The 27,714-nt window shown below is 40.8% G+C and overlaps 1 protein-coding gene across 3 annotated transcripts in view; it reads right to left on the reverse strand.

Annotated features, from left to right (window-relative positions):
* SPTBN4 (spectrin beta, non-erythrocytic 4) overlaps nt 1-27,714 on the reverse strand; it is a 420,524-nt gene that overhangs the window by 290,445 nt on the left and 102,365 nt on the right. For all 3 annotated transcript variants that reach the window (XM_033954096.1, XM_033954095.1, XM_033954094.1), the window contains 3 exons: nt 25,119-25,236; nt 18,701-18,859; nt 16,647-16,949 (listed from right to left, as the gene is read on the reverse strand). In XM_033954096.1, coding sequence (XP_033809987.1) covers nt 16,647-16,949; nt 18,701-18,859; nt 25,119-25,236 — 580 coding nt within the window. The remainder of the gene's footprint in view (nt 1-16,646; nt 16,950-18,700; nt 18,860-25,118; nt 25,237-27,714) is intronic.

Below are 27,714 nucleotides of genomic sequence, written 5' to 3' on the forward strand. Positions count from 1 at the left end.
GGCGCTCTCTGACCAGGGGGCAGTTGCCCTAGTTGCACTCCCCTAAAACTATTCCTGTCATGTGTGACTGCAGTATTCTGTTAGCATGATATTTCTGTGTAGCATTCTGTAATAATTTGGCTTGTTCAGTTTTCTTGATAGTAGAGGGGATATATGTGAAGGGGAGGGGAGACAGGGGTTTTGTTGATCCTTGCTCTGAATTATTTGTATTTATAAAATGACAATTGTACAGAATATTGTTTCTTTTTATACTTTAATAAAATACATTCAATATAAAATCATAACTGAGGCTTGTGTGGATGGGATCAGATGATTTGTGGGGACCGAGCTCGTGGAGAAGGGGCGGAAACGGGGTTTTTAAATTTTAGTCCTAGTAGTTTGCCGGTCCACAAAATAATTCTTTTTTTTCTGCCGGTCCACGGGTGTAAAAAGATTGAAGAACACTGATCTAGAGTGTGTACAAAGAGAGAGAGAATATGGGGATTCTCCCCGAGACAACCTAAGTCTGTGGTGCTCAACAAAAAACATTAATTATAATATTTTGCAATGCCTAATGAAGTGAAATCAAAAACCTGCGTGCAACTAGCATCAACAATTCAAGTTTCCCAAATTTGCAAATCTGACACTACTGCAATAAAATTTCTTGCAAACAAGACATCTGACCTTCCAGACATGTCTGAGACAGAAAGCAGGATAACAAAATGACAGGATTATAGGGACAGGATTAGAGGTAAATTATAAAATTAGTCAGAGACCACTGTTCAGGCAGTGGGCCTGATGGGCCGCCGCGGGAGCGGACCGCTGGGCAGGATGGACCTCTGGTCTGCCCCAGCGGAGGCAAGTTCTTATGTTCTTATGACAGGGTGGGCATCAAGACTGATATTCCTGTTTAAAAGAAAGATTAGCAAGGTAATCTTTCATTCTAGTGCAATAGGAATATCAGTCTTGACCAAAGGGATGCACCAAAGCAGTCCCCAGTGCCTAGGGAGAGACAAGTGAGCCTCCTGCCAGCACCACAGAAACAAACTCTGCATCCCTTCTGACTGCTACTTCAACCCTGTATAAAACTTGATAAAAGTGTAGAGAGGAAATCACTTGGCTGCCCTACAAATTTCCTTAGGTTAGACTGCTCTAGCCACAACCAAGATGGTGGAGGAGTGTGCTTTATGCCCATGGGAGACTGCTTTCCGTTTCTGATATAGGTCAAAGAAATTCATCTTGAAATTGACACTTTGATGCTGACTTGTTTCCGTCGTGCTGCACCCAGGAGCACAAAGAGATGATCCGACAGGTGAAACCTGTTCATCATCTCCAAATAATGAAGACGAACACTTCAGATGTCCAAGCATTTCAGGATCTTGACTTCCAAAAAAGCCAGGAGATGAACTTCTGGTTTATGTGAAAACTGGAAACTATCTTCCGTAAGAAGGAAGGTACCGTTCAAAGCAAGACATCAGTTTCCAAAATCTTGAGGAGGGGTTCCCTGCAGGACAGAGTCTGAAATTCCAATACCCTTCTGGCCGAAGTTACAGCCACTAAAAATACAGTCTTGACAGTTAAGTTCATGAGCGAGGCCTCCTATGAGGGCCATATGGAGCTCAAGTTAGAATCTTAATTTTGCCTGTGGGCACTATGACAGAGTGCTTGGGGGGGGTGAAGATGGAAGTTGCGTCAGAGGAGAAGCTTCCGCCCACACACATGCGACTGCAGGCAGGCAGGCAGGCTCGGCTGGCTTGAGTAACTTACTTTACTAACGAGCGCCGCAAAGGTAAGGGGGAGGGAGGGAGGGAGATAGATTTGGTAGGTAGGAAGGAGGGAGGGGGCCACACACGATTGGTGACCGCACGCATTCCTTCCCTTAACTGAGGGGACAGGGCCATTCACCGCTCCACGGGGTGGTGGATGGCCTTGTCCCCATGCCCACAGTGAGCACTTCCCCCCCCACTGTTTCGGCGGGTTACCCGTGGCTAGCCACGTGTAACAGACACCGTGTCATTCTCTAGCTGTAATAATAACAGTTTATATACTGCACTATGCGGTTTACAATGATTAAAAATGCTACAAATTGAGTATAACTAACAAGTTAGAGATTAGTGACTAACAGTTCTACAGATCATTTGTTGTGGTAGATTGTACAGTTCAGCTACCTAAGTACTTCAGGAACAGATATGTTTTTAGGTATTTCCTAAATACCCCATAGTTATTAGCATGCATAAGTAATTGTTCCAGATCTTTTCCCCATAATACAGCTTGATAAGAGAAAAGATGTTGATGATGCAAGATTGAGGAAATCCAGCACAGTCCAGAGTGAGAGGAGAAGGAGTAGAACAATATGTAAATTAGGCTCTCTACAGACTTCAAAGTACTGTAAACTAAACTAAACTAAACTAAATCTTAGGTTTGTATACCACACCATCTCCACAAGCATAAAGCTCGGCACGGTTTACAGGGTTAGGTTGAAAAGGAGCTACAATGAAGGGTTATAGGAAAGGAGCTAGGAAAATAAAGAGGGACAGGGAATCAAAAAGCGGGAAGTGTTAGATTTTTGAAAAAAGCCAAGTTTTCAGGTGTTTGCGGAAGGATTGGAGGGAACTTGAAACTCTGAGCGGGGATGTGAAGTACTGTAAAGTATTGATAAGTTATCCGGGCAGTTTACAATAGTGTCTAGTTACAGATACAATGCATACTAGTGAAATAAAAGAAAATGGAGTTGAAAGGAGAAATGCAATTCACAGATGAAAGGAAGACCAGCTAATAGGGCCTTGCTACTGTAGCTCCTTTGGACACCAGTACCTTGACCCTAAATTAAGAGTCTAAGGGCTAGATTCACTAACCTGCCTGATCGTGTCCAATCCGTGTGTGATCTGTGGCAGGCCGACCAATTCACTACGGGTCAATATTCAAATGGGGGCAATCAGAGGAACGCCCCCCACTGACCACACTGAGCGATCCCAATGCATGCGCAGACCATCTTCTTTGCCTGTAGATGGTTTGCGCATGCGCTCTGTGCTCCTTCGAAGAAACTTTTGCAAGCCCATGGTTAATGCAAGTTGCCCGTTATGCGGAGACCGAAAGCAAGAAGACTGAAATGACCATGCCGCCCCGACTCTCCTGCTCTCTCCCACCCTTCCCCGTAGTGAAACCCCTTGCCTAAAAGAAGAACGTAACTGAAATGAAGTCCGTACTGCCCCGACTCATGCTGTCTACCGCCCTTCCCCGCAGTGCAGCCCTGCTTTAAAAACACAGGCTCTCATTGTGGGGAAGGGCGGTAGAGAACAGGAGAGTCAGGGCGGCAGACAGCAGGAGAGTCGGGTGGCAGACAGCAGGAGAGATGCCTCAGCTGTTTGAAATTCATGGGACCCTTAGGAGAGAATTCTCAGGAGAGTCGGCAGGGACGTAAGCGACTGGTCTTCAGCAATCGCTTCTTTTTTGATCGGCCAGCCCAGTCAGTGTTTCTTAATTTTTTTTGTGAATCGCTGTTTTCCTATTTTTGGATGCCCTTCCCCTCATTTTCATGCACAAATCGGAATTGGATCGGGAGGAAGGCTAGTGAATCGGGTCGGGGTCGCAAATAGGTCAGGACTTGAGCGGTGGGCTTAGTGAATCTAGCCCTAATAATCAATGACCTTAAGAAAAAAGTATGTTTAGAGACCTTTTTTAAACTTCTGGAAAGTTTCTAATCTTAAATGTAATGGGAGATTATTCCAGAAAATGGAACTGGTAACACTGAACATGAAGTAATGAATTATATCCAACTTAATGTAATGAAAGGGGATTACCAAATCGTTCTGTTGAAAGGGTTTTGCGTGCATGCAAAGAAGAATGAGGGATTATAAATTGTGACTAGAAGAGCTGCAAATTTAAAATACTAACTTTAGAACATAAAAATGTATTCTAAAGTTACCAATGCTCAGCTTCCAGGAGTGAGACGATATGATCAAATTTCTGAACACCTGAAATGGGTTTAACTGCAACATTTTGTATTAGTTGCACACATCTAAGATTCATGAGGCATTAGATTAGTCCAAGTTAATTAAGGGCCCCTTTCACAAATTTGCAGTGGCGCTTCTCCCGTGGCAAATGTACCAAAGCTCATAGGAATTGAATGGGCTTCGGTGCATTTGCTGCAGAAGCATTACCATGCTTTTGTAAAATGGGCCCTAAAAAACATTCAAAAGGGTGCATAAGCTTTTTTAAATCCAAAATGTTTGAAAAATCACTAAGGAGGAAATATGGAGATGGAAATTTAATTCAGGATCCAGAGTTACTCCCAAACTTTTCACGGATATTGCAAGTTTAAATGTTATTTTATGATACACTTGTAAGATGTAAAATGAATAAAGAAATTAAAAAAAAAAAAAATGGAACTACTACTGTAGGTGACAGTACTAATAATGGCACCTGAGCATGCTATAATTTACTTCCTGGAAAATAGGAGGGCTTTTGTTTTATCAGGATTCAGTTATCTTGGTTTTCAACCAGGGGACATTGGTGGCTAGTTCTGTGTTGCCTGAAAGAATGTCTTGTAGGTTCAGTGGATCTACGATGGTCAAAATCTGGCTATCATCATCTATACCAGGGGTGCCCACACTTTTTGGGCTTGCGAGCTACTTTTAAAATGACCAAGTCAAAATGAACTACCAACAATAAAATAAAATTTAAAAAACCCCACAAAGCACACTGTACGCTGAGAAAATGTTAATTATCATTCCTATTCCAGGGTTTTTTCAAAGAGGTCAAGGCAGATGACTATGCACTGTCACCTCAGTAACAACCATACAAATATACCCCCCTCCCTTTTTACTAAACCACAATAGCAGTTTTTAGCGCAGGGAGCTGCGCTGAATGCCCAGCGCTGCTCTCGACGCTCATAGGCTCCCTGCGCTAAAAACCACTATTGTGGTTTAGTAAAAGGGGGTCATACTGCAAAATATAGACAGCAGATATAAATTCTCGAAACGGACACATTTTGATCACTAAATTGAAAATAAAATCATTTTTCCTACCTTTGTTGTCTGATGATTTCAAGAGTCTCTGGTTGCACTTTCTTCTTCTGATTGTGCATCCAATCTTTCTTCCCTTCTTTCAGCCTGTATGCTTCCTCTCCTCCAGACCTCATTCCCTCCCCCAACTTTTTCTTCCTCTCTCCCTGCCCTTTCTTTCTTCCTGCCTCCCTTTCTTTTTTTCTCTCTTCATGCCCCCTTTCTTTTTTTCTGTTTCCCTTTTTTCCTTCTGTCTCCCTGCCTGCCTGCCCCCTTTCTTTCTTTCTCCCTGCCCTCCACCAAGCCACTGCTGCCACCATCGGGGAACATGCCCCCAAGCCGCCGCCGCCGCCATCGGGTAACAGGTCCCAAAGCTGCCGCAGCACCAAGCTCTCCCTGCTTCCCTGCGTCGGGCCGACCAGCATTCCTCTCCCCGACGTCAATTTTGTCATTGGAGAGGAAGTTCCAGCCCAGCCAGACAACGATTGGCTGGCCTGAACTTCCTCTCCGACGGCAGAATTGACGTTGGGGAGAGGAAGGCTGATCAGCCGGTAGATCGCCAAGGCAAAGTGAGTCTATCATGAAGCCCGGGATCGACTCACTTTGCCTTGGTGAACTACCAGTCGATTGCGATCGACCTATTGGGCACCCCTGATCTACACAGTTAAAGACAACAGTGGGCTGCCCACAGTATGCATTTTTTTCAGCCAAGTTAAAAAGAGGCATTTAAGTGGGTGTGTTAGACTAGGGGAGGAAAACTGCAAGCTTATTTAACATTTTCAAATGTAGGTGTGTTATTTTGACCTAGCTCAGCTACCCATACAGCAGTTGCAAAGCATGAAGCCTGATCACTTTCAAAGCAGACCACCACAGGTAAAGACGATTTTTAATAGCCCATGTATTTTAGGGGGCGTGGCTTAGCGCGAGCACGGATGGAGGTGTGATCCTGAAGCTCCTCACCATCCAGGCAATGAAATAAAGAAAAAATTATTTTTCCTTCAAAATAATAATATAAAAATATATATACGGAAAGCTGAATAAAAGATACAAAACAAAATCCTAAACTGCGGTATTTGAAGAAGGGTATGTGCAGACAGGAGACGGAAAAGCGGAGAGCCGTTTGAGCTGACGGTTACATAGAATTGAATACAGCGCTGAAGTATATGTTTATATTCTGATCAGATATAACAAAGAAGCTGAGGGGAATCGGGAAAGTAGTCTGTGTTTTCGGAGGTTTGGAGAGACTTGAAAGCAGTGCTGAGACGGAGAGACGAACGTAAACTGAAAAAAAAAAAAAGCTGAAGGGAGTCGGTAAGCAGAGAGCTGTCAGTGTCGGCGATTTTAAGAGACTATGAGATATATGTTAGATTGAGAAAAAGTAAAGAATGGATATGTTCTGACAAAATATAACTAAAGAAAAAAAAAAAAGCCGAATTGCTATATTTAAAGCGGGATTTGTGCTGATGAAAGTCGGGAAGACATAGAACCGTTTGTGCTGGCGGTTTATTGAAGTTTGAATGCAACGCTGTAACCGCGTGGTATATGTGATTGAACAGTTTGGCGAAATAGAAAAAAAGAGGAGAAAAGTTTATTTTCTGAACAATATATACTGAAACAGAAAAAAAGGAAGCTGTTAAAAGTCAGGAAAGTTGAGAACTGTCTGTATTTCAACTGATTCGAGAGACTTTGCAGCAGTACTGATGCTGATGAATGTGAAAGACCAGATTGAGATCTGATCAAATATAACCAAAAAAAAAAAAAAATATAACCTGAATTGCGGCAGTTGAAGTGAGATAAGTGCAGACAAGAAACGGGAAGGCAGAGAACCATTTGTGATTTTGGCGGTTTCATTGAAATTGAATGCAGCGTTGAAACCGCGAAGTACAAGTGAAAGATCAATATTGACTGGAAAAATTATAAAAAAGGAATTTGTGTTCTGACCAGTTATATTGGAAAAAAAAAGATTATTCTTTGATAAAAAAGAGGATTAAAAAAAAAAATTGAGAGAGAGGAGGACTTGCATTTTCTCTTAGAAATTGGGTGCTGAAGCACTGAAGACAAATAAATATCAGCTTACTAATAAAAAACAAATACTGAAATGAATATCAATTTCCTCTGACAAAGCTGCGATTGGGCTTGTGAGAGAGGAGACAGAAAAAAAGGTTCAACGGAACTTTAAAAAACTGAAATAGCAAGATATTGAGGAATTTGAGAGACGCTGAGAAAAAACAGAAGAAAATTGCTTAAAGTTGGTCAAAATAGAAAAAATAACTCTAAAAAAGTGTTGCTCTCCTTAATCAGAGCTGCGATTGGGCTTGTAAGAGGAGAGAAAAAAAAAAAAAAAAAAGAGTTCCCCTACATCATTGAAAAAGTGAAAGTGAGAAAAGAATTTTCAAACTAATATTGGTAAAGGAAAAAGAAAAGAGCTTAAAAAGAAAAATTTCTAATTCAAAGAGATAACAAAATCTTGGAAGAAAAGAGATTAAAAACCTAAGAATACCAAATCTAAAAGATTTAAATACAAGAAATAATAATAACCAAGGAAAAGAGAACAATAACATGGCAAGTACCAGACAAAACAAAAATGAGACAGGTACATCTGCAAAAAGACAGAAACAAGAACAAATAACACCAAGCAAGATACCACTTCCTATCGAAGAATCAGACACATTAAGCAAAGCTGAAGTCATGGAAGAATTAAAACAAATCAAACAAATGCTGAAAGAAACTATTACTAATATGTCTGAAATGAAAGAAGAAATTTTAAATATACATAGACAAATGGAAGTTAACAACAAAAGAACAACTGAACTAGAATCAAAAATGGAAATTATAGAATGTGAATCAAAAAGATGTAAAAACGACAACCTGGAATTAAATAAATTAAAAGATCAACTGGAGGATTACGAGAATAGAGGAAGAAGAAAGAACATCAAACTCTTTGGAATACAAGAAAATTTAGAGGGAAAAAATACTATCCTTTTCCTTGAAAATTTAATTCCAAAAATTCTACAATTAGACTTGAAACAAACAATTGAAATTGAAAGGGCGCATAGAATCCCAATAAAAAATTTAGAAAATAAAAACAGACCAAGACCAATCATTTTCAAAATGTTGAGATACCAACAAGCACTAGAGATACTAAATGCTGCAAAAAAAGATAAAAACTTAAATTATAAAGGATCAAGATTATGGTTTTTACCAGATTTCGCCAAAAACACAGCAACTAAAAGGAAAAGACTACTAGATATGAGACCTCTACTCAAAGAAAAAGGATTTAAATATGGTCTATACTATCCAGCGAAAATGAGAGTGTCATCTGGAGACAAGTCTTTATATTTTGAGGATCCCGAAAAACTAAAAGAGTTTCTTTCTAAACCAGAACCTATGATATATTAACAAAATATATTAAAAAGGTTTTGAAGACTCTATGAAAAATTAGGAAATACAACATATCGAAATATTTGAAGAAATGGAGGAAAACAACACAAAGAAAAGACAATAATAATTATATGAAAGAAAGAACAGAATATATGAAAATTATTAAATAATACACTGCATATAAGTTTAAAATAATTATATGTTGAAATCATAATACTAAGGAAATACAAATTAACATATTGTTAAATGGAAAATGATACATTAATAAAATGTTATGGAAAATGATTAAATAAATATAAAAGATCAATATAGATAGATAGAAGGGAAATTTATTTAAACAATTGAATATTGATTGCCTGGAATGGGGAGAATGTTAGGATTATAGTTCCAATGTGTATCCTTAAGCAGCCAATGTATTGGGTGGGAAAGGGAGGGATAAGAAGAATATTTATTAGAATAATTAAGGGAGATACATTAGGGTTAAATATGTGTGTCATGAAGAAAATTTTTTGGTTATTAAATATGAAAGAGGAGAGGAGGAATAAGATAATGAAAAGTATTAAAATATATAATGTCTTTTAAAATATATTCTATTAATGTCAATGGCCTGAATCACGTAATTAAAAGGGAAAAAATATTAACATATTTAAAAAAACAAAATGCAGATATTTATTGTCTGCAAGAGACCCATCTTAATATGAAGGAATCACAGAAATTATCAGGTGGATGGATAAAAGAATGTTTTTTTGCTCCAGCAGTGGGTAAAAAAGCAGGGGTTGCAATCCTTATAAATAAAAAATGTATGGCCAATATAAAGGTAAAAAATTCAGATCCACATGGAAGATGGATACATATCGATATAGGTATGGGAAATGATACCCTGACGTTATTTAATATATATGCCCCTAATTCGAATCAATCAGAATTTTTCAAAAAGCTACAAAATATGTTATTACCACTGGCTGCCTCTAATTTAGTGGTGGCTGGAGATTTTAATGCTGTAATGGATCCATTATTGGATAAAAAACCAGGTAAAAATATTAAATCTTTAGGTCTAGATAATTTAGTTCGATCATGTGATTTGAAAGATATATGGCGTATTCTTCATTTTAATGATCAGGAGTACCGTATTTTCACGCATATAACGCGCGCGTTATACGCGTTTTTACCTACCGCGCATACCCCTCGCGCGTTATATGCGTGAGCGCGGTATACGAAAGTTTTCAAACATAGTTCCCACCCCGCCCGACGCCCGATTCACCCCCCAGCAGGACCACTCGCACCCCCACCCCGAACGACCACTCGCACGCGCTCCCACCCGCACCCGCATCCACGATCGGAGCAAGAGGGAGCCCAAGCCCTCTTGCCCGGCCGACTCCCCGACGTCCGATACATCCCCCCCCCCCGGCAGGACCACTCGCACCCCCACCCCGAAGGACCGCCGACTTCCCGACAATATCGGGCCAGAAGGGAGCCCAAACCCTCCTGGCCACGGCGACCCCCTAACCCCACCCCGCACTACATTACGGGCAGGAGGGATCCCAGGCCCTCCTGCCCTCGACGCAAACCCCCCTCCCCCCCAACGACCGTCCCCCCCCAAGAACCTCCGACCGCCCCCCCAGCCGACCCGCGACCCCCCTGGCCGACCCCCACGACCCCCCCACCCCCCTTCCCCGTACCTTTGGAAGTTGGCCGGACAGACGGGAGCCAAACCCGCCTGTCCGGCAGGCAGCCAACGAAGGAATGAGGCCGGATTGGCCCATCCGTCCTAAAGCTCCGCCTACTGGTGGGGCCTAAGGCGCGTGGGCCAATCAGAATAGGCCCTGGAGCCTTAGGTCCCACCTGGGGGCGCGGCCTGAGGCACATGGTCGGGTTGGGCCCATGTGCCTCAGGCCGCGCCCCCAGGTGGGACCTAAGGCTCCAGGGCCTATTCTGATTGGCCCACGCGCCTTAGGCCCCACCAGTAGGCGGAGCTTTAGGACGGATGGGCCAATCCGGCCTCATTCCTTCGTTGGCTGCCTGCCGGACAGGCGGGTTTGGCTCCCGTCTGTCCGGCCAACTTCCAAAGGTACGGGGAAGGGGGGTGGGGGGGTCGTGGGGGTCGGCCAGGGGGGTCGCGGGTCGGCTGGGGGGGAGGGGGGTTTGCGTCGAGGGCAGGAGGGCCTGGGATCCCTCCTGCCCGTAATGTAGTGCGGGGTGGGGTTAGGGGGTCGCCGTGGCCAGGAGGGTTTGGGCTCCCTTCTGGCCCAACTACCAAAGGTACGGGGAAGGGGGGTGGGGGGGTCGTGGGGGTCGCCAGGGGGGGTCGCGGGTCGGCTGGGGGAGCGGTCGGAGGTTCTTGGGGGGGGCGGTCGTTGGGGGGGAGGGGGGTTTGCGTCGAGGGCAGGAGGGCCTGGGATCCCTCCTGCCCGTAATGTAGTGCGGGGTGGGGGTAGGGGGTCGCCGTGGCCAGGAGGGTTTGGGCTCCCTCCTGGCCCGATATTGTCGGGGAGTCGGCGGTCCTTCGGGGTGGGGGTGCGAATGGTCCTGCCCGGGGGGGGGATGAATCGGACGTCGGGGGGGGGTGAACGGAGAGTCGGGACAGCGCACGGAGAGGCGGGGCAGTGCACGGAAGTCAGGGGGGTGAACGGAGAGTCGGGACAGCGCACGGAAAGTCAGGGCAGTGCACGGAAGTCAGGGGGGGTGAACGGAGAGTCGGGACAGCGCACGGAAAGTCAGGGCAGTGCATGGAAGTCAGGGGGGGGTGAACGGAGAGTCGGGACAGCGCACGGAGAGGCGGGGCAGTGCACGGAAGTCAGGGGGGTGAACGGAGAGTCGGGACAGCGCACGGAGAGGCGGGGCAGTGCACGGAAGTCAGGGGGGTGAACGGAGAGTCGGGCAGCATGCGCGGTATAATCGTGAGCGCGTTATACCAAAGTTTTTGTGCTTATCATCGTGATTTCTGCGCGCTATACACGTGTGCGCGTTTTATACGGGTGCGTGTTATTTGCGTGAAAATACGGTATTCATTTTGTTCACAGGTTCATAAATCATTTTCAAGAATAGATTATATTTTTGTTTCAACAAATAAAGTGCAACAAGTGAGTAAAGCCTCCATTGATCCTATTATCATTTCGGATCATGCAGGAATATGGATAGAATTACAATTAGATCAATTAGAAAATAATAGACCTCTTTGGAGATTTGATAATGCATTGTTTGTAGATGACAAATTTTTGGAAAATTTTAAAACACAAATTAATGAATTTTTTCAAATAAATTTAGTGGAAGATACATCTATAGAGAATGTATGGGATGCATTTAAAGCAACTATGAGGGGTAATATCATATCATATTCAGCTTTTATTAGGAAACAAATTAAAAAACAACATATAGAATTAGAAAAAGAAATAAAAATATTAGAAGCTAAATTGATAAGCAAATGGGAATATGAAGTTTTGCAAACTCTTTTGAAAGTAAAAGGTAAATATAATGAATTAACTTCAAAAATGATAAGAAAAGATTTGTTTTCCAAACAAACGATGTATTATGGAAATTCTAATAAGGCGGGAAAATTATTAGCAAATTATCTTAAGGCAAAAAAAAGGAGAACTAATATTAATGGAATAAAAGATGATAATGGTATAATAACAAATCAAACAAATATAATATTAAAACAATTTTTAAATTTTTATAAGGATCTATATTCCTCCGAACCTTATTTGGAGAAACAAAAAGATGGAAAAAAATTTTTAGATTTAATAAATGGACCTAAGATTCCTGATCATATAAAACGAAGTTTAGAAGAACCTATATCATTAAAAGAATTAGAAACAGCATTGAGATCTCTTAAAGTTGGATCCGCTCCAGGTGGTGATGGTTACACAGTAGAATTTTATAAAACATTTCAAAATATCCTCTCCCCACATTTATTAAAATTATATCAGACACAACTTATAAAAGGTAATATAAAAGGTACTATGGCTGAATCAATAATAATTGTTTTACCTAAGCCAAATAAAGATCCTACTTTGGTTTCGAACTACAGGCCTATATCTCTGATAAATGTTGATAATAAACTTTTTGCTAAAATTTTGGCTTTGAGATTAGCCAAAGCTCTCCCACATATTATAGATATGCATCAAACGGGTTTCGTTGCTAAAAGACATTCCTCCAATAACTCTAGACTATTATTTCACATGCTAAACTTGTCAAAAAAAATGGATGAACCGGCATTTACAGTTTCATTAGATGCTGAGAAAGCATTTGATAGGGTAGAATGGAATTTTATGTATCAGGCGTTAGAATGGTTTGGTATAGGTTCTGGATTTATACAAATGGTAAAAACATTGTATAGCTTCCCGATTGCAAGATTAAATATTAATAATAAGATATCTGATGGTTTTCAATTGCAGAGGGGAGTTAGACAAGGTTGTCCTTTGTCTCCTTTGTTATTTGATATTGTATTAGAACCCTTATTGTTAGCAATACAGCAAACGAGGGAGATACAAGGAATTCCATATTCAGATATGGAATATAAAATTTCGGCTTATGCTGATGATATTTTGCTTTATTTGAGAAATCCAGAGTCTACCTTATCTTCTTTATTGGAATTAATTGATAAGTTTGGCAAATTTTCAGGTTATAAAATTAATTGGAATAAATCTGAAATTATACCCTTGAATGTTTACTGTGTAAAAGGATTATTTGATATTTTTCCATTCATATGGAAAGAAGAAGGATTTAAATATCTAGGCATTCAAGTTAAAAAAACAATTGAAGATACGGTAAAAGAAAATGAAAAATATGTATTAAAAAAAGTAACGGAGTTATGTGAACAATGGAACCCATTACATATATCTTGGTGGGGGAGAGTTCAAACTATTAAAATGATGATCTTGCCTGTGGTTTGCTACCAAATGAGTATGATACCTATTTATTTTCAGGGGTCCTTTTATAAGAAGCTTAATAGAATTTTAACAAAATTTCTTTGGCTTGGTAAAACACCTAGAATAGCTTTAGTAACCTTACAAAAATCAATTAAGGAGGGAGGGGTAAATTTTCCAAATTTCTATAGGTACCATCAAGCCTATATTCTACGTCAGGGTATGTATTGGATCCTCCCAGAACTTATAGATAATGCACCAGATTGGTTATATTTGGAATGGCGCCTTATGTTTCCCCTAAATTTAGTACATTTACCAAGTATTAATATACCTAAAAGATACAGAGAAAATAAAATAATAATGGATACTTGGAAAACATTGAGATTTATTGATAAATTAACACCCATCCCAATATATAAATCAACTAATCAATCCATATGGATAAACTCCAAGATCAAAGTAGGCGGAACCCAAATCCTTTGGAAGAACTGGATTATTGCAGGAATTAGATCTCTAGATGATATTATTTCAGAAGGTAAACTGCTGGATTTTTCACAATTGCAACATAGATTTGGTCTTAATAAAACACAAAGTTTTAAATGGTTGCAATTGAAGCAGGCCATTCAGGTTGGGTTCCCTGAATGGAAATCATTAAACAATCAATATAGTTTAAAGTTCTTATGCTTTAAAGCAGACTTCCTGGGACATCAAGCCGCATTGTGGTATAAATTAATATCTGGATATTTGAATAAAAAACCAAAAAATGGTCTAAGAGACATTTGGAGCATTGAGATTGGACATCAAATTAATGCATCTCAATGGCCACTGATTTGGTCTTGGAGAATGGGATGTACAGTGTCAGCATCTATGAGACAAACATGGTTCTTTTTATTACATAGAGCTTTTTGGACCCCTACTCGTTTACAAAAACTAGACAGTTCTAAGTCTAATAGATGCTGGCACTGTAATCTAGAACCAGGGACATTAGATCATTTATTATATTACTGTCCTTATATTAAAATATTTTGGAATTCAATTTGGCCACAAATTAATAAATTAATGGAAAATCATATTGCAATATCATATGATACAATTTTATTTGGAACAATGATGAGAAAAAAAAGTCAAATTTCACCAGAAAATAATAAACTTTTATTAATTATGACAGGGGTTGCCATTCAACATATAACTAACAATTGGAAAAATTACAACAACCTAAACTATACATTTTGGTGGAATACAATATGCCATGTTTTTAAAATGGAAAGAACAATATCAATACAAAAAGGGACATATAATAAATTTATAAAAATATGGGGGCCATTGACAAAATACTGTAATGATTAAATAATAGAATACTTTTTCTTCCTTTCTTCTTTTAGAGATCTTCTTATGACATACATATAGGGGGGGGTAAGGAAAACAATTTAGATATAATATATTATAATATATGATACAAAATGTAACAAATGATTAAGGGATAATAGAAGGGTGGGGGGAGGGAAAATGAATAAAATTTATCCAGAATATATTGCATTAGATATAAATATATTATTGAATAATTATCAATTGTATTCTAATATGTTATATACTTTTATAAAATTTGAAAATATTATATTAAAGTGGTGAAGGGGTGGGGGGAGGGTGAAGGGGAAAATCAAATTCAGATATACATTGTGATAGATATAAAAGTGATAACATACATGTATCAAATATATTTTATTATTATGTACACTTTTTATGAAATTTGAAAATAAAAATATAATGAAAAAAAAAAAAAAAAAAAAAGTAAAAAAAAAAAAAAAAAAAAAAAAAAAAAAAATAGCCCATGTATTTTGCTAGGTGTCTACTCAAAACTGCCTTCTATTTCTCCCTGAAATAGAGGGATAGTTTTCTTTCCTTTATATTTTGGGTCTAAATGGTGAGGGGGAATTTTATCTTCCTTCTAGTGACGTAGCAAGGGTGAGAGGCGTCTGGGGAGGTGGCGCCTCTCCCCCACCCTCTTCTCCACCCTACACCCACCCCAATCTGCCCCTTCCCCGCCCCCTCCTGCCAGGTGCACACGCCCCTTCCCTTCCCCCATGCCTCTTCAATGTTCCTGACCATGAGCAGCAACCTCAACCTGCTGCTCGCGCCAGCATCAGCTCTTCTACTGACATCACTTCCTAGGTGCAGGCCCAGGAAGTGATGTCAAAGAAAGAGCCGACGTTGGTGTGAGCAGCAGATTGGAATTGCTGCTTACACCTGGAATGTTAAAGAGGTACAGGAAGGAAAGAGGTGTGTGCATGCCGTAGCAGACGGGGTGGAGAGGAGGACAGGTGGCAGCACCCCCACCAAGAATGTGCCCAGGATGGAATGCCCTGCCCCACTTACTACACCACTGCTTCCTTCTGTCTGAGTTTGCCTTTAATCATTTTTGCTTTTCTATTTTTGTAAAGGTCCTGCAGCTCCTCTTGAACTAGAATGACAGTGTTATTTTTATTTCTTGTTTCTGATATAGTTTCTTGAGTTTTTTTGTTCTAGTACTGGATGCAAGAACAGGAACTTAAAATGCCAAGATCCATATATTTCCAGATTTTGCCAGGAGTACTGCTATCTTGGCTTTCTTGGAATTCAGACCCCAATTAAGAGCTATGGGGGCTAAGTATGGATTGCTCTATCCGGCGTTAATGAAAGTTACTATGGACAATAAAACTACAACCTTTGATAGCCCGGAGCAATTATGCAAGTTTATAAACAGGCATGAGCAGCCAATGGTATCGTAAGAGGAGAGATGCAATAACTTTTTGAAAAGTGATTATAAAATTGCCTCCTACAGAAATAGCACGTTAATAACTATCTGAATATTTGCTAACACTGTTAATTTATATTATTAGTATCCGAGTCCCACTGCATAAAATGGGACGAAGTAAATGATGCGTTTTAACAGCATTAGAACGAACTAACACGCTACACTTCCCGATTTGCACATTTAAGACTCGTGACTTTGGTTATTTGTGTGTTTTTTAAACACGGAAGCACCCCCGCCTCCTGGACCTCTATACAGCTTATCTGTGGTCTAGTGGTGAAGTGGGGCAGCAGCAGCAGCACTCTTCCTACGCTCCTGCCCCGTGCAGAGACGTCCACAAAAATGACGCTGTGAGTTCCCATGGTTTCACGAGACTACAGCAGGAGCTCACAGCAGCCATTTTTGTGGACGGCTCTGCACAGGGCAGGAGTGTAGGAAGAGCGTAGACTACCAGGTATAGAGGTCCAGGAGGCAGAAGGGAGGCGGGGGTGGGTTAGAGTCAGCCCTAAAAGTTATTTGTGGTTTTTTAATATTCGTGGGCCGGCTTTGCCCCTAACCCCCACGAATATTGAGGGGGAAGTGTAGTGCATATTAGGAACCCTAGCTAATTAATTTCTGTTGCCATCTTACCTGCATCTCTTCCATCCAGTCGATCATATGGACCATTTCCTGGAAGATCTTCTGGAGGGACCTATTCTGTTCCAGGCGCTGGCGACGAGCTTCCACCAATTCAGTCAGAAGGTTCCACTGTCGCAAGATGTTGTCTTTCTGTGCATTTATGCGCTTGATGTCATAGTAATTTTCTTTCTCCATTTCCACAGCCAATTCCTCTAGAACCTGGATCCGCTCCTGGTAGGAAGAGATGTCTGCTTCAATGGCCTCATGCTTCTTCATGGCCGCTTCCACTGCTGGTAAATCATAACCAAAGTTGTCCTGCATAACAAGAAAATGTGCATGACCAGTGGTAATGTCAAACATAAGAGCTCTTCCTAGTGGCTGTGCTCCCTCCTACAGCTTCTGGCCAACAGAAGAGCTTTCTGTGTTATTTTTCAGTTTCTCACCAACATAAGAGATCTTGTGGCTTAGAAGATTGAGATGCTCACTTGTTTACAACTGCAAGAAACTCCAAAACAATTACAGGGCAATTTTATAAAGAGGTTTTCTTTAAAGAATACCAGCATAATCGAATATCCATGTAAATGGAGTAGTAGCCCAACTGTTAGTGTACTGGGTAATTGAGTTCAATTCCCACTGTGGCTCCTTGTAACTCTGGGCAAGTTACTCAACCATCCATTGCCCCAGGTACAAAAAACAAACTTAGATTGAAAGCCCACTAGGGTCAGAGAAAGCACCTGCATGTAATAAATGTAAACTGCTTTGGCTTTACCACAGAAAAGAAGTTTATCAAATCCATGACTAAGGTAAGCTCTGTGTAGGATCAGGTGAAGTCCTGGCCCAGGATGCCAAAATCCCAGTCCAGTCTACCTTCAGATTCCTGAATGGATAGATACTGGACTGGGATTTTGGTAACTTTTATGATCAGTGCCCTGAGCCAGTACCTCACCTGGTCCAGCAGGAGGAGACCTGAGAGACAGGGGGTGATACTGAATCACAGGTGGGAGAAAGGGGAAGGAGAGAGATACCATATTGGGGTGGGAGGCACATCAAAGCACATCAAAGTGCCACAGTACCTTGAACCGGTCCTGATATAGGTTGCTAAAAGTTAGACACTAAAAATCTGGGTGCTAAGCTCATATTCTATAACAGCAGAATGATGATGATAGTAACATTATGTCAGTGATAAGGCACTAGTGGCTGATGATAGATGGATAACTGATAGATGATGACAGTATGACTAATGATAATAATTAATTATAACTGATGGTGGATAATGATGATAGTATGACAGATAGTTGATGGAAAGTAATGATCATGAATGATAGTGAATTGTGTTTGATGGCCAATGGATGGATGTATTATGATCATGGTATGAGAGATAATAATTGATGGATAATGGTGGCCATAAAAAATGATGACAGTGAATTATAACTGATGATTATTGATTGAGGATCAATAAATACATGGATTATAACGATGCTGACAAATGATTACCAATAATTGATAACTAACGATGGATAATAATAACTGAGACATGATGATTAATGTATGATGGTGCTGAACGAAGATATTAACTGGCAATAAATGATAAGCCATGATCGTTGAATGGCTGACAATGATGGTGGTGAATGACTATTAATAAATGAATGCCTTTATTAACTTTAAAGAAATTTTAAGACATGTTTTCTCTGATTTTAGTGTTAAAATCAAATAGAGAGGGAGACTGTGGCCTGAGCTGAGTAGAGGACTGTCTATGTCCTTAATGTGCATGCATTCCTTCTGTTTCCCTCTCTTTGGAAATAACATATTGTAACCTCCTTTCAGGTCTTGATTTATTGCTCATGTTTGTATAAGTTTCGACTGATTTATTGTATTTTGAAGTATTCTATATTCCCATTATTGGTTTTTATTGAATTGTAAACCACTTTGACACTGTTATTAAAAGTCAATATGTCAAGTATATTAAGCCATAGATCATAGGTATAATACATATGCTACTGCCTTCTCCTTTCCCTATATGCCTGCTCACTTTTCTTATGTAGGGAGAGCTGAAACATCTCACTTACCTGAGACACTAGCTTTTGGTTCTCACTCAGCCATGCCTCCCTCATTGCTGCCTTGTGGTCAAAACGCTGAGCTAACAGTTCCAGTTTCTCTTGGCGGATCAGCTCTTCCCGTAGTGCCACCTCCCGCTCATGCTCTGCCTTCTCCAGCCTCTCCCAGGCCTGAGTCAGAAATACAGCAGGAATTAGAAGTCACATGCTTCCCACCGCACCAGCACCCAGGAAATGACAGATGCACCAGAGTTTATGACCTTTCATCCCTGAAATTCTGATTGCTGTCTGTATCATTTTATGGGTTAGATATTCAGTTATACAGTATTTATCTAAGATTCAGTCATATTGATTTCTGTCTAAGTTAATAAGAAATATCAGATTATATGAAGCAGCAGTTTTGTGTGCCAGAAGACTCCAGCAGAAACCTCAAATAAGAACAATGTAAAAAAAAATGAAAAGTTGAGCATCTGGAGTGTATAAATCCAAGGGATCTTTGTTTATCAAATAGGAAAAAAACTTCAAAGTAATCATATCTGATGATCTTATGGTAATCAAATAGTATAAGGTGACAGCTACTTCCAGTAAAATGCTATAGCGTGTAGGGAGTGCTTTGACCAATAGAAGAAGAGAAGTGATAATGTATCTGTATGTACAGGCCATTATTGAGGCTTCATTTGGATTACATTTTAAAATTTGATTTATAAATTTTCACATAAGTAACAAAAAATGTTCTGACAGGAAAAGACATCTAATAATACTGAAGAAAAAACCTAAAAGAACAAACTCTTCCAAGTCATTGAAAATTATAAAGAAAAATTGGGAGGAGAGACCTAACACAAAATCCTATTTACAAAAGAAATTTAAAGGAAAGAATACTAAGTTATAGACTATTCATCTTAGCTATACTCTGACTAAATTTGCTACTTATATTTCCATCCAATGAGAACTAATACATATTGAGCTCTATACTGATGTCATGTTAAGTCTCTTAGCTTCTCAAATCTGTAGTAGCTTCTCTAATTGGGGAAGATCCAAGAAGATATATTCTTTCCCCTGGAATTTCACTTTACACAGTCTGGAAAGCTTCAGGAAGAAAGTCATACCAAGAGATAAAGCTCTTGGTCTCAACTTAAGAAACTCTTATTGGATCTTCTGCAATCCTACAAGAGACATCAGAAAAACATGAATCATGAAAGTGAGCTAATCTTTGCCTGAAGAAATTTATCAATACCTTATTTCTATCATCACTACTTCCAAAGGTAACCATTAAGGTTCCCAAACAGAAGTTTCCAGCATTGTGCTTAGGTCTACTTCCAACAACTCTTCAATCTGTCCACTAGAAATATTTTTAATAGAAGTGGAAATATAATAAGCTTTAGAAACAATTGGGAAGGATGAAGGGGTCAAAAGACAAGACTTCTACCATGTACTGTTTCAACATCTGGCATAAGGCAATCATATTACATGGAATTTTTTAAAAAAGTAAATTGTTAGCTCTTGCTTGGTTCTCCAATCTTTCCAATCTAGTTTCCAGTAAATTACTCCCCTTCACCAAAGAAGAATTAACTTCCTCCATTGTTCTAATTTTCACAGATTATTCATTTAACCTTCCACTGTGCAAGTTGATATACTCCAATGTAGACACTTTGGGTCCCTTTTACAAAGCGATGGTAGAGATTCCTGTGTGGCAAATGCAACGAGCCCATTCGGTCCCTATAGGCTGCGTCGCATTTGCCACCCCAGGACTCGCTACTGCAGCTTTGTAAAAGGGGCCCTTTGGTAGCTGCTTCACCAGTAAAGATGCAAAGTTGAGACAAACAAGTAGTCAAAGTTCCTTCCATCTTGGAAACTAACTGCCAGATTTCAACATTAGAGACCTCCTTAGGGGCTGCAACTAAAACCCCCATGGGCCCATACATTCCCCAAATGAAACAGGTTCATCTAGATTACTTAATTCAATTCTAGAGACTTTACTTTCAAAAGAACACAGAGTAGAAGCAGTCCAGAGAACAGCTACCAAAATATGTAGGGTCTTTTCCAAAATCTCTATGAGATGATATTTAAAGATCTAAATATGTACACAGTCTAGAGAGGAGGAATAACTGTGACCATCTCCGGGAAAATGTGACTGAAGTCACCAGAAACAAAAGATGAGGTTTTAATGAATTGTTTGAGAAAACAATTTGTTAATACAAGAGTCCAAACCCCATCCTTTTAAAAAGTTACAGAAGTTCAAACATGTAACTTTTTCAGACTGGAAGCCCTGAATATGTATACCCTAGAGGAAAGGAGGAACAGGGGAGATACGATTCAGACATTCAAATACTTGAAGAGTATTAACGTAGAACAAAATCTTTTCCAGAGAAAGGAAAATGGTAAAACCAGAGGACATAATCTGAGGTTGAGGGGTGGTAGATTCAAGAGCAATGTTAGGAAATTCTACTTTACGGAGAGGGTAGTGGATGCCTGGAATGTGCTCCCGAGAAAGGTGGTGGAGAGGAAAATGGTGACTGAGTTCAAAGAAGCGTGGGATGAACACAGAGGATATTAAATACTGAACTAAGGCCAGTACTGGGCAGACTTGCACAGTCTGTGTCTGTATATGGCCGTTTGGGGGAGGATGGGCTGGAGAGAGCTTCAATGGCTGGAAGGGTGTAGATAGGCTGGAGTAGGTTTTGACAGAGATTTTGGCAGTTGGAACCCAAGCACAGTACCGGGTAGAGCTTTGGATTCTTGCCAAGAAATAGCTAAGAAGAAAAAATTTAAAAAATTTAAACTGAATCAGGTTGGGCAGACTAGATGGACCATTCAGGTCTTTATCTGCCGTCATCTACTATGTTACTATGACTACTTATGGACCCTTGATATGAAAATCGATCAGCTGCAACATTTTGAATCTACTACTTCAATCACCTTTTCCCAGAGACAGTCACATATGACAGAGAAATTCAAATATCAAACAAATTCAAATATCAAACAAAACAAATAAAAGTATTTCCCTGTAACTTCATCAAGTGTCCCCTAGTCTTTATAATTTTTGACGGAGTGAAAAATCGATCCACTTGTACCAGTTCTACTCCACTCAGGATTTTGTAGATTTCAATCATCCCCTTTACCTCCTTGAGTTCTAGAATCTGCCTCCAGTCATCTGAACCTCTTTGTGCACTATGACGCTGCTTCCGGTTGCATCAGAGGAGAAGCTTCCGCCCACACACACGCAACTGCAGGGCGGCACAGGCAGGCTTCAGTTTATTTTCTAAAGAGTCATGAAGGTAAGGGGAGGGGGAGGGAGGGAGGGAGATTTGGCCGGAGGGAGGGAGGGAAGGGACCGCGCACCTTCCCTCCCTTAAGTTTCTTTACGCCATGAAGGTAAGGGGGAGGGAGGGAGATTGTCAGGCCGCTGAAGGGTGGTAAGGTGGCAAGAGGGAAGGGTGGATGCTGCGGGGACGGGGCAGTGAAGAGGACGGTGGTTCAGTGACCGGGACAGATTTTTCCCCCCCATGTCATTCTCTAGGCTGCTCCTCAAATATCATGTGCAATTCTGGTCGCCCTATCTCAAAAAAGATATAGCAGAATTAGAAAAGGTACAGAGAAGGGTGAAGAAAATGATAAAAGCGATGGGAGGCCTTATCTATGAAGAAAGACTAAAATGGCTAGGGCTCTTCAGCTTGGAGAAGAGACTGCTCAAGAGTGATACAATAGAGGTCTAAAAAATACTGAGGAAAGTGGAAGGGTAGAAGTGTTTATTCTTTCCAAAAATACTAGAACTAGGGGGCATGCGATGAAGTTACTATGTAGTAAATTTAAAACAAACTGGAGAAAATATTTCTTCACACAATGTGTAATTAAACTCTGGAGGAATCCATTGATGAAGAATGTGGTTAAATCAGTTAGTTTAGCAGGGTTTAAAAAAGGTTTGGATAATTTCCTAAAAGAGAAATCCATAGGTCATTATTGAGATGGCCTAGGGAAATCCGCTGCTTAGTCCTACAATGCGCAGCATAAAATCTGTTTTACTATTTGGGATCCAGCTAGGTACTTGGGACCTGGGTTGGCCACTGTTAGAAACAGGATACTGGGCTTGATGGACCTTCAGTCTGTCCCAGTATGGCAATTCTTATGTGAGGCTCTGGCAGAGACCCATTTACAAAATTTGTTATTTTCAATTAATATTTCAAAATAATAAAATGTCTTTGCTTATTTGTAAATGGGTCTCTACCAGAGCTTCTAATTCAGTAGCATAATTATATCAAATAACTACTTCTGAAGTTCATGGGGATAGGCGGGGACAAAAGAGATTACTTGTGGGGACAGATTTGATTCCAAAAGGGATGGGCAGGATTAGGTTTGATGTCTGTCCCTGTGTAACTCTCTGATTTAAACTTGGATGACCTATGCCTTTACAGAGTGGTGATTGGGGTTCTAGTTGCCTTGTTGGGTAGATTGGTCTTTTTCTGCCATCATTTACTGTGTTACTATGATTAAATTAGAACATGTCTGCATGTGTACTTTCATCTGTGGGTCATTTTATAAGAGGGATATACATGCAAAAATGACTTTCAAAAATTACCTCCAGTAAGAGGTATAAGTTTGATATGTAGAAGATTCACGTTATTCAAATGGTCTTAACTGGTTAAAACTTCCCTTTTCTATTCAGCTAAAATATCTGCACAAAAATGCATTGTGCACAGATTTAGACAGATAAAGAAGGGGCAAAGTAGGGCTATGCCCCAGATGGAGTTTTGATACAGTTAGCATGATATTTGGCTAGATTAGTCCTCATAAGTGTAATTACATTTAAATTCAGTAGAAAGTTAAGCTATTCACTTCACCACTCAGTAGCTCTCTCAATATCTGACCCTATGTTATTTCAATGATCCAGTATGTTAGCTTTCTTATTCACTTTGTAGTTAGGCTCTTCCTTCCAAATAAAAGAATGGGAATTCCTATGGTCTTAAACATTCCTGTAGATCCCCCACCAACAAATATACTTCCTGAATTTTGTTGTTCATGTTCCCATGTGGTAACTCACTGAATACAAAGATTCCCTAGAAATCTATACAGATATGAGAGCACAGCCCAACTGAACTCAGGATCTTCAGTTTCTACCAAAACTGAATCTGCAACCAAAATTTATGTTTCAGTAGAAACCAAAATCATAAATGAAACTTCCCCCCCCACCACTCCCTCCCCAACACCCAACCAAAAAGCTCCTTCTCCTGAACCCACCTCTCCAGTGCTGAAACCCTCTCTTCCCATGCACTGCCCAACGATCATTCTCCACCTCCCCATCCCACCCGACCGCATGTAGACCCTCCCTGGGCCTACCTTAGGAAGCCCTAGTGGTCTAATGGCCTCTTTGGGAGCAGGAACAAACCCAACTAATTCATTCCCATGCTGGTGCTCCAATGCAATGGCTGATGAAACTTCCCACAGCAGTCTCACAAAACTATTGCAGTAGGTCCTGGTAGCCATTTTGTGATTGGAACCAGCACCTGTCTGTGCACAAGCATTTTCAACCAAAACCCAAACCTGGATTTGAGTCTGGTTTTGGTGCCAAATTTGAAACCAAAAATGAAATTTAGTCGGCCCTCTATATGGAAGGTATAGTTATATGCAGGTAACCCAAAAATCTAATCTGGAGTAGAGAAATAGCCTTGCGGTTGGAGCAGCAGGCTGAGAAGCAGGGAAGCCAAGGTCCAAATTTCACTGCCATTACTTGTGATCTTGAGCAAGTAAGTAACCCTCTGTTGCCTCAGATATAAACTCAGGGCATCTATAAGCATTAATGGTGTTTAACACAAGCCCCTTTATTGTCACTGGAAGCCTGTTTACTTGGAGCATATCTTACATTATTATACATTTAACACGTTATTAGATCTAGCCCTCAGAACAGGGGTTCTCGATCCAGTCTTCAGAATTCCCCAAGTCAGGGTTTCAGGATATCCATCATGAATATGCATGAGATAATAATAATAATAAAAAAATAATATTAAATATTGAACTAGGCCAGTTACTGGGCAGACTTGCACGGTCTGTGTCTGTATATGGCCGTTTGGTGGAGGATGGGCTGGGGAGGGCTTCAATGGCTGGGAGGGTGTAGATGGGCTGGAGTAAGTCTTAACAGAGATTTTGGCAGTTGGAACTCAAGCACAGTACCGGGTAAAGCTTTGGAGATAGATGTGCATACAATGGAAGCTGTAGATATACTGAAATCTCAACTGGCTAGGTGGGTCCTGAGAACTGAGTTGGGAACCACAGTCTTAGATTGTAAGTCTTCTGAAGACAAGGAAATACCTACTTAATTCACCTTGCGATATCATTAAAAGGTGCAAGTTAAATCCAAATAAAATAATTTAAGCATTAATTTTTGCTGTTCTGGAAATATTTTAAAGGAACACATTTTGCTGACCACCGCACATCTTACCTTATTGATATCGGAAATGCTGTTGCCCTCATGTGGGATGTATGGTTTGCGGTTCTTTGCTCTCATGTCACTTTGGATGGTAAACAGCAAAACCTCTAAATTTCCCTTTTCTTGAAACCTAATAATAATAAAATAATAATAATTAATAAATGAAAATATAAAGTCACCTTAGGAAGTACAGCAATCCCTCATGTAAATGTCCACAGCTTCATAAATACTGAAAAAAATGGGAAGATCGAAATAAATACATTGTATGAAATTTAATATTTGTTTTCTCATTTGTGTATGATTTTCTTTTAGTTATATAAAATTTTACAATAAGGAAGACCATGTCTAGACAATTTCAGCAGTTACTTGGTAAAAAGGGAGGTGGGAGCTAAAAACTGCTCTTCCCGTATGACAGGGTAGATGGAGTACCTGTAACTGGCCAGTGGAAGGAGCCTAAGCAGTGGAGCTCATTGAGAGGAGAGCTAATTTGCATAAGAGCTGTTAGTGCTGCTGGGAGCTGTTTGCTCATTCTGAGTGAACTGTGGTGCTGAAAAGAACAGCTCCCAGCACAGAGAGCTCAGAAAGCAAGAAGCTCCTTTGGGAGCTGGAATACTGGCTTTAGCTTAACTCCTGGTAAGCCCTAAAGGCCACTTGTGACCAGTGCTAATAGGGGGCCCAGTTCAGAAAAGTAGAGTAACCAGGTTGACCAGACCTGACAGGAGGGGAGGTACTAGTGCAGCAGAGAAAGGAAGTCCAGTGGTTGGAGGGTCTGTAGGGACAGAGAGAGAGATCTGGCCCTGTGTGGCTGATCAGCCCTGACATGGAGGACTGGTGCAGCAGAGAAAGCACAGTGGTGAGAGGGTCTGTGGGGACCTATACACTGGCAGGGAAAGAGCTGAAGAAATAGCCAGGGTCCCGGTAGAACCTGGAGTCAAGGGGCTTAGGCTTGACAATTGGAGGTGGGACCAGTGAACAAGAGAAAACTCAAGAACAGCACCAGAAAGGCACTGACGGTGGACCAAGCCTGGACCCTTTTTAAGGACACAGTGAACGAGGCGCAAAGCCGATATATACCCAGATTTAGAAAAGGGGACAGAAAAAATCAAGCAAAGGACCCAGCATGGTTAACAAGAGAAGTTAAGAATGTGGTAGGAGATAAGAAAAAATCCTTCAGGACATGGAAAAAGGATAAAACTGAGGAAAATTGGAAAAAGCACAGGAAGCACCAAAAAGAATGCCACCGCGTAGTCAGAACAGCAAAGAGAGAATATGAAGAGAAACTTGCAAAAGAGGCACGGAACTTTAAACCTTTCTTTCGATATGTGAAAGGGAAACAGCCGGCGAGGGAGGAAGTGGGACCCCTGGATGAGGGGGATAGGAAAGGAGTGGTAAAGGAGGAAAAGGAAGTGGCGGACAGATTAAACACGTTCTTCTCGTCGGTCTTCACAAAAGAGGACACATCCAATGTTCCGGAACCGGAAAAATTCTTCAAGGGGGACCAAGAGGAAAAATTATCGTGCATGGAGGTAAGCCTCGAAGACGTACTCAAACAGATAGATAGGCTAAAAACTGACAAATCGCCAGGCCCGGACGGAATTCACCCAAGAATACTAAGAGAACTTAGAAACGAAATAGCGGAGTTACTGCAACAGATTTGTAACCTATCCCTGAAAACAGGGGTAATACCGGAAGACTGGAGGATAGCAAATGTTACACCTATCTTCAAGAAGGGAACCAGAGGCGACCCGGGGAATTATAGACCGGTCAGCTTGACCTCGGTTCCGGGGAAGATGGCCGAATCATTGATCAAGAACAGTATCAGTGAGCACATAGAGAAAAATAAGCTGATGAGAACAAGCCAGCATGGTTTCTGTACTGGAAGATCCTGCCAAACGAACCTACTGCACTTCTTCGAGGGGATAAGCGGACATTTGGACAAAGGTGACCCCATAGATATAGTATACCTAGACTTCCAGAAAGCCTTCGACAAGGTACCTCATGAGCGCCTTCTAAGGAAACTGTGGAACCACGGGGTGGAAGGGGACATACACAGATGGATCAAAAACTGGTTGGCAAACAGGAAACAGAGGGTAGGAGTAAAGGGACACTATTCTGACTGGAAAGGGGTCACAAGTGGCGTCCCACAAGGGTCAGTGCTGGGACCGCTGCTATTCAATATATTTATTAATGACTTGGAAACAGGGACAAAGTGTGAAGTTATAAAATTTGCGGATGACACAAAACTCTCCGGTAAAGTTAGATCTGTAGAGGAATGTAAAAAACTCCAAAGGGATCTGGACAAACTGAGTGAGTGGGCAGATAAATGGCAGATGAGTTTTAATGTGGAGAAATGTAAAGTTATGCACATAGGGAAAGGGAACCTGATGTACAACTACATGATGGGGGGGATGACATTGGGAAAAGGCAACCTAGAAAAGGACTTGGGGGTTTTGGTGGATAAAACAATGAAACCGGCAGCACAATGCGCAGCGGCCTCAAAAAAGGCGAACAGAATGTTGGGCATTATCAAAAAAGGTATCACTACCAGAACCAAGGAAGTTATCCTCCCGCTGTACAGGGCAATGGTGCGACCGCATCTGGAGTACTG

Source organism: Geotrypetes seraphini, chromosome 8 (assembly GCF_902459505.1).
Source record: "Geotrypetes seraphini chromosome 8, aGeoSer1.1, whole genome shotgun sequence".
In the NCBI taxonomy this organism is placed as follows: domain Eukaryota; kingdom Metazoa; phylum Chordata; class Amphibia; order Gymnophiona; family Dermophiidae; genus Geotrypetes; species Geotrypetes seraphini.